Source organism: Sinocyclocheilus grahami, unplaced genomic scaffold (genome assembly GCF_001515645.1).
Source record: "Sinocyclocheilus grahami isolate Dianchi unplaced genomic scaffold, SAMN03320097.WGS_v1.1 scaffold370.1, whole genome shotgun sequence".
NCBI classification, from domain to species: Eukaryota; Metazoa; Chordata; class Actinopteri; order Cypriniformes; family Cyprinidae; genus Sinocyclocheilus; species Sinocyclocheilus grahami.
Window position 1 is genome coordinate 74,473 of NW_015505549.1, and position 8,237 is coordinate 82,709.

At 36.2% G+C, this 8,237-nt stretch overlaps 1 protein-coding gene across 1 annotated transcript; it reads right to left on the reverse strand.

Moving 5' to 3' along the window:
- Window positions 1-869: 869 nt before the first annotated feature.
- LOC107549371 (gamma-glutamyl hydrolase-like) lies at window positions 870-6,979 on the reverse strand. Its single transcript, XM_016230419.1, has 9 exons — window positions 6,639-6,979; window positions 5,628-5,742; window positions 5,498-5,548; window positions 5,201-5,285; window positions 4,969-5,107; window positions 2,856-2,962; window positions 2,020-2,110; window positions 1,615-1,752; window positions 870-1,360 (listed from the first exon to the last, which is right to left on the reverse strand). Exons 1-9 carry the CDS (start codon window positions 6,733-6,735, stop codon window positions 1,239-1,241), a joined length of 945 nt encoding a protein of 314 aa, XP_016085905.1. The 5' UTR covers window positions 6,736-6,979; the 3' UTR covers window positions 870-1,238.
- Window positions 6,980-8,237: the final 1,258 nt, after the last annotated feature.

The window sequence follows — 8,237 nt, forward strand, 5'->3', positions numbered from 1 at the left end:
AATGGCTGCTCCTTACTGGATTGATGTCGCTATTTATTAATTATATTTTTTATATTGCACCTTTAACGTTGCTCAGCACCAACGGCCTCCAAAGCAGAACAAGATTCTCCCTACAAAAGAATCTTTCATATAGAAATGTGTTGAATGGAGCTAAATAATGATATCTTTTATGATTTTCTTTTCAGTGTTCATTGAAATTGTTCAATCTTTTAAACGTAAATGTGATCACAATCAAAAAAAGTGTCATATTAGCTATCATAGTGATGATCTTGTTTATGGTACAGTCTATGTGTCAAAGAACAATCTTATTTGTCGCAATAGAAAGGCTTTTCCTTTTTAATTTTAAGTGCATGAAACAATGTAGTGTCTATGCACATGTCAGGGGTCAACTCATTGTACACAATTTAGCAAACGTAAACCATTCATGTTTTACGGATTTAAATGGTTAGTACTCCAGAACGCTCTATATACATACATTTCTGTTTGTTTATTAAGCCTTGACGTAGGAGAGTTTGACGCCAGTGTTGAACGCTTATTTTGTACCTTTCTGTCCTGGTACGAGAGCTATTAGCAAATTTGCACTTTCTCCATTTTGATTTTGTACCTCAAACTGCTTATGTATCTGATTGTAAGGAGGTTTAGATCTCGTTGTTTTCTGGTAATTTTATGTTATACCGCCTCTTAAAAATGCAAAAAAAATCAATAAAATCAATGTTTTGAGAAGTCTTGTCAGGCACTTCTTAAACGCACCACAAAGTATAGACTATCACTGCTGCCCTCTACTGAATACTGAATGAATTACCATCTCAAATTAAATTATATTTAAGGATTTTGAACAGTTAAAACAAGATTAAAGTTTAAATCCATATTTTATTTTCTCTGATATTGATAAAGTAATAGAACATTTTAACATTGCATTGGTCATGCTACTGAACCCTGTGAAACATTACAATGTTCAACTTCTGAACGATGGCACTAGAAGATATATAATATGACTTCTGAATTGGATATAACCGCATCGATACATTCAGCAATGATGATTCTAAAACACTTCACATCTACATCCAGAATCTACAATCAAGAGCTACATGAGTGAATAAGAAGCATGAATGTTACAATTATGCATCCCAGCATTCCAAACATCAGGTTCTGGTGAACTTTTGAGCAAAGAAATAAAAACAATACTTAAAAACAAATAAAATAAATAATTTTTCTGCCACAAAGAATACTGTAAGCACTTAATCAAAGTAGTAATTTTGCAGGAAGATGCTGTTGAGGCCTTTGAAGACAGGCTGATAGTTGTAAATCAGAGCTTTTTCTTCTTCGCTTTGCGAAGAAAACCGATGATGGTTTTTCATTGCTGAAAAAGACCATTAGCACATAAATGTATAAATTAAGTGGTCAGAAAGAATATACTGCTTAACATTTCTTGAACGCTGACTTTTTTTTAAAAGGGGTCATATGATGCAATTTCAATTTTTCCTTTCTCTTTGGAGTGTTACAAGCTATTGGTGCATAAAGAAGATCTGTAAAGTTCCATAAAGTAAAATGAAAAGGGTTAAGATGAGAGATTCTCATCTTCATATTGTAATTTCCATTTTTTAGAAGACCAACCTTCAGAAACAAAGAAGTGGGCAGTGTAGAAAGTGGCTTTGATGGCTGAGAGCGTGTGCACCATGCCAGCTTTCTCAATCCACTCAAATGGGCTTTTCTCTGGGTGCCATTGAACGACATAGAAGGGATATCGATACGCTACAGGATATATGACAGAGCTTAATGAAACACACAAATAATATACAAGTATACAAATGTAATTATTTACATAGTGATCGCTTACTGGAAATTTGAACAAACCAACATCTACATATTTACTTCTACATGTAAAACTGTACAATTAGCTCACTACAGCACAGTATTATGGGGGAACTCAATTTAATGAGAAACGGCTGACGGTGAGACTGCCTGAATGATGGGTTACATCACACACATACACAAAGAGATGCTCTGTAGCATTCATACCCTCCATGGTGGAAATGAACTCCTTCTTGCTGTCTGTATTTGTAGTCAGGACTCGATAAAAACGCTTAAGCTTGGCATTGCTGCTGTAATTCTGTAAGAGCACATCATGTTTAGACAACTCGAATAAGAACAGAACAATAGTTGAGGTATACAGTGACTGGTCAGCAGTGTTGGGGGTAATGCATTACAAGTACGTAATCGGATTACTTTTTCCAAGTAACTAGTAATGTAATGCATTACTTTTAAATTTACAATAAAATATTCGAGTTACTTTTTCAAATAAGTAATGCCAATTACTTTGTTTTCCCATTTATTGGCTAACAGCTCTCCTGTCCTCATGTTGAGAGAAATCGTGAGAAAGGTGCAGATGCATTGTGTGCCCTGTGTAAACATGATCTCACTTGCTCAAAAACAGATTCAGTATTCCTAGAAATGAATAAAAACAGTCAGAATATTCTGCGATAATTAAACCGGTTAAATAACACAAATGCACTTTCTGTATTTAATCTCACTGTTGACCTCACTTTTCTTTTCTTTTTGATCAAATAAGAGTGTTACTGTTATTAATTTATTATTTGTTAGCAAGCCCAGTCCAGGTGAGAAAAAGTAATGCAATTATTAACTTTTTTAGGGAGTTACGCAATATTGTAATGCATTACTTTTAAAAGTAACTTTCCCAACACTGCTGGTCAGTATGAAAAAAAAAAGCAGTGTGAGAAATACAGAAGTCAACATTTCTGTTTTTGATAGCAGGGTTGGTTCTGTTCCACTGTATGCATTGTGAAATTACTTCTGAAAAAAAATTCTCATATGCATAAAAAACATTAAATTGGTACCTGCATGGACAAGCTCCAGCTATGGAAATTGGACGTGATGTTTTCTTCTGCCAGAGACTGAAGGACATCCTTTGGAAACTTCTTAAACAACCTGCTGTTTTGGGCTCCTGTAATTAGTCAAAATCATTGACCAAACATCAACTCATAATAAACAACATTAATGAGCTAATGCATGACTTTGGTAAACCAGACAACACAAACTGTGCTTAGCAATTTTGGACATTTTTGTTCACCTATTTATAAAAATTAGAAAGTGTTACAAATGTAGAGGTGCACATCCAGTTTATCATTTTGGAAATAACTGTATATAAATATGCTTATATAAACACAAACAATAGAAGTATGCATTATTATATGTGACCCTGGACCACAAAACCAGTCATAAGAGTAAATTTTTCTAAATAGAGATTTATACATCAGCTGAAAGCTGAGTAAATAAGCTTTCCATTGATGTATGGTGTGTTAGGATAGGACAATATTTGGCCGAGATACAACTATTATCGTACGAAAATCTGGAATCTGAGGGTGCAAAAAAATCTAAATATTGAGAAAATCGCCTTTAAATTTGTCCAAATGAAGTCCTTAGCAATGCATATCACTAATCAAAAATTAAGTTTTAATATATGTATGGTAGGAAATTTACAAAATATCTTCATGGAACATGATCTTTACTTAATATCCTAATGATTTTTGGCATAAAAGAAAAATCGATAATTGTGACCCATACAATGTATTTTTGGCTATTGCTACAAATACACCCCAGCGACTTGACTTACTGCTTTTGTGCTCCAGGGTCACATATGTTCCCGCCCATTAACCGTCACTTGTAATCACTATAATGGACAACAGTGCTGTAATACTAGTAAGAGTTTGCTATTCCAGAATGTGACACATTTGGAGAAAAACACGCCATTACCAACCTGGGCTGAAGGCCAATGGCAGGGCGACTGCTTTGGTGTCAGTCAAGGTCAACAAGTTCTTGTTGCTGGTCAGAACCGTGAGCTGCTGGAAGCCCTGGCAGGTGCCCCAGATCGGAAAATAATCTGAAGCATCATTAGCCTGTCGTGGTTAATAAAAAAGAACCATCGAAGCACATCGATCTCATCAAGATCAAGTCAAACTAATTTTCACATGACCATTTTTTGAACTTACCTTTATTGCAAGTTCATAGAAAACCTTCGCCGCTCTGGTAAACTGAGACTTTTCAATGTCCACATTCCCACCAGGCAGCAGTAAACTAAATGGGTTAAAAGCAGTCAATCAATACAAATATGATTTTTTTTTTAAAACAGCCGTTTTTGGAGCATGGCATCTGGTTTCTAGCTGATCTATCTATTGGTTTACAAGTTGGACCAAATATAAACCAACTTCCATGTTCCAAACACATCTACGGTAGGTGGATGTAGGTACACATCTTAGGTAGGTGTCAAACTATTCAGGAACACTCACCCATTTATTGCGTTGAACAGTTTTTCGTACTCCTCCTCGGTGCGATTTATGCTGCAAACATACATATTTATCTTTATCTATATTTTTTATTTTATTTGTATTAATAGCTTGTAGCTTGTGTTTAACATACTGAATTGGTACAACCCTGGCACCAGCTGACTCCAAGTGCTTCACATATGATGCAGCTATATAAGAAGATCCCTGTGCATGAGGGTCGTCCTCCAAGTTTTCCTGGGCTAAAATTCCTGAAACACAAAAAGATTTTATATATATATATATATATATATAGTCATCTTGGAATTATAAGGTTCTATATGCATTTGCGAAGTTTTTGCATTCCATATAATGACAAAAATTAAGTTTTAATATATGTATGGTAGGAAATTTACAAAATATCTTCATGGAACATGATCTTTACTTAATATCCTAATGATTTTTGGCATAAAAGAAAAATCGATAATTTTGACCCATACAATGTATTTTTGGCTATTCCTACAAATATACCCCAGCGACTTAACACTGCTTTTGTGCTCCAGGGTCACATACGTTCCCGCCCATTAATCGTCACTTGTAATCACTATAATGGACAACAGTGCTGTAATACTAGTAAGAGTTTGCTATTCCAGAATGTGACACATTTGGAGAAAAACCTGCCGTTACCAACCTGGGCTGAAGGTCAACGGCAGGGCGACTGCTTTGGTGTCAGTCAAGGTCAACAAGTTCTTGTTGCTGGTCAGAACCGTGAGCTGCTGGAAGCCCTGGCAGGTGCCCCAGATCGGAAAATAATCTGAAGCATCATTAGCCTGTCGTGGTTAATAAAAAAGAACCATCGAAGCACATCGATCTCATCAAGATCAAGTCAAACTAATTTTCACATGACCATTTTTTGAACTTACCTTTATTGCAAGTTCATAGAAAACCTTCGCCGCTCTGGTAAACTGAGACTTTTCAATGTCCACATTCCCACCAGGCAGCAGTAAACTAAATGGGTTAAAAGCAGTCAATCAATACAAATATGATTTTTTTTTTAAAACAGCCGTTTTTGGAGCATGGCATCTGGTTTCTAGCTGATCTATCTATTGGTTTACAAGTTGGACCAAATATAAACCAACTTCCATGTTCCAAACACATCTACGGTAGGTGGATGTAGGTACACATCTTAGGTAGGTGTCAAACTATTCAGGAACACTCACCCATTTATTGCGTTGAACAGTTTTTCGTACTCCTCCTCGGTGCGATTTATGCTGCAAACATACATATTTATCTTTATCTATATTTTTTATTTTATTTGTATTAATAGCTTGTAGCTTGTGTTTAACATACTGAATTGGTACAACCCTGGCACCAGCTGACTCCAAGTGCTTCACATATGATGCAGCTATATAAGAAGATCCCTGTGCATGAGGGTCGTCCTCCAAGTTTTCCTGGGCTAAAATTCCTGAAACACAAAAAGATTTTATATATATATATATATATATATAGTCATCTTGGAATTATAAGGTTCTATATGCATTTGCGAAGTTTTTGCATTCCATATAATGATATGTGATATGAGGAACAAGTCTCTTTCATACATCAGTCCCAAAATGTACACAACTTATAAAAAAAATGTATAAATCACATAATCTAAATAAGTTCAATCAATCAATTTTGACAAAAATGGCAGATAGAACCTTATAATTCCAAGGTGACGATATATATATTATACATTCCCTTACAAATATCAACCATGGTTTTACTACAAATAAAATAAACATGGTTAAACCATTTGGTTTTGCAACACTAACCATAGTTTAACCATGGTATTTGTAGTAAAACTGTGGTTACTGTATACAAATAGTAATCAATCCGCCAAAAAAACATGGTTAATATACTTTTACTAGAACAAAACAATGGTTAATTTTCATAAGGGTAACATAAGGCTGTATTGGCTTGCTGGTTTAGTTTGTTTTCCAGACTAGTCAGGCTGTTGTTTAACAGCTGGTGCCACAACCACAAAAGCCCACAACCCTTTTAAAACCATCAAACAGACCAGTTAACCACTGGCTGGTTTAATCTTTTTTTCGGCAAGGTTAGGTGGTCTTCCAAGCATGTTTAAAACGTGTTGCAATGACAAAGCTTTTAAGAGTAAAAAAAAGAATCCAGAAGAAACGAGAACGTTCTAGCAACGGAGGACGATACTGCGATTAAAATAAAAACCCAGTGAGCAACACCTAGAGAATACTAGATGCAATATCGCAACATCAGCTATCAGACATCATGCACTAGTTGAAACGTTCACGGGATATTAAAAAGTGAGAAAAGCGCTCAAATGAATCGTTTTATTCTTCTTACCGATGATGGGTCTGTAATTTAAATTACGAGCGCATGATGCTGGAAAACCGCATAGAAAAGCGGCGAACACCGCGATCACGAGCACCTGGCGATACATCCACCTCAGGTAGCACAGCAAAGGACGAAATAAATGAAAGCTCCTCGATGTTATCAGTAAAAGAAGGCACTGTCAAGCTCCACTGGCGATGTCGGGCTTTTTAACGAAAGCTGCACCCGGATCCGCTTATCCGCAATCCTCACGTTAACCGTGAATTACCGAGGCGTTGGCTGTTCTTCAGTGAGGATCAGCTCTGATGATGAGTTCACAATCCAATAGGAGAATAGCGAAAAGTCACGGCTGGCCCCGCCCACTCGAATCGTCTCAAAGACATACCCCTGTCAATAACTGTTCTTAAATGCCAACTGCATTCTTCTCAGAAGTAATACCACGTGTGTTTTTAATAAATAATTACACCAGTAAAAGATTAACTGGTAATTGCATGAATGCACAATGGAAAAGCTTTGATTATAATGATTATTTACTGCATTCAATACAAAGAAATTGCATTGCATGGCATTATTAAAACAATATCAAGAGAAATCTCTCAGTGACAACCATGGTAACACATAATCAACATTGATGACCTTTCATAACAGGGTAGGTAACCACTTGTACTAATGGTGCATCAGCTCTGTTGAATGAATAAGTGCACTGGAGGAAGTATATGATGCAATACACAGCAAGATAAGACTTTTACTGAGGGTTGCTAAAAGGTAAACTTGGTTCTCAAACAAAGGTGTGTAAATGTGCCGCAAAAGTTCCTGTAGCTCGGATGAGCCCACACTCTTAAAAATGGTGGGTTAAATACAACCCAGTGCTGGGTAAATTAGGGACAAACCCAGCAATTGGGCTGTTTTGACCCAGCGGTTGGGTTACTACCCAGAAGGTTGGGTTAAACATTTAACCCAACCGCTGGGTCAAAACAACCCAATTGCTGGGTTTGTCCGTTTTACCCAACACTGGGTTGTATTTAACCCAGAATTTTTTAGAGTGCACAGATAACTTTCTGAACGTTGTGGGTAACAGTATCAATGTACTGCCAGTAAAGGGCAAGTTCTTCTGAAGTCGCAAGATGTATTTTTGCAAAACTAACCAACTTCCTGTCAATGCTTTAATGCTGACAGGCCACAGGGACAGGTCTGCTACCTATCAAGACCACAAAAACAGAAGAAAGTGTTTAGCAAGCAGAGCGTAGATGAAAGAAAATACATTTGTATTTTTATTGCAGAAATGGATAAGTAAAAATATGATTGCACAAGACTCCAAATTAGTTATGAGCTCTGTGCCATGTTGTGTTGCAGGGCATTCTTAAGAGTATAAAAACCTGAACCACTTTTGTCTCAAGATGCACATTAGTAATGTTTTTTAAGGCACGTTTATAAAAATTACTTAAATGTCCTAATTGATAGCATGGCATAATCCTGACTTAGTCTAAACTCTGTCTGTGAAACCAGGCCTATGATATACAGTGGGTACGGAAAGTATTTAGACCCCCTTAAATTTTTCACTCTTTGTTATATTGCAGCCATTTGCTAAAATCATTTAAGTTAATTTTTTTT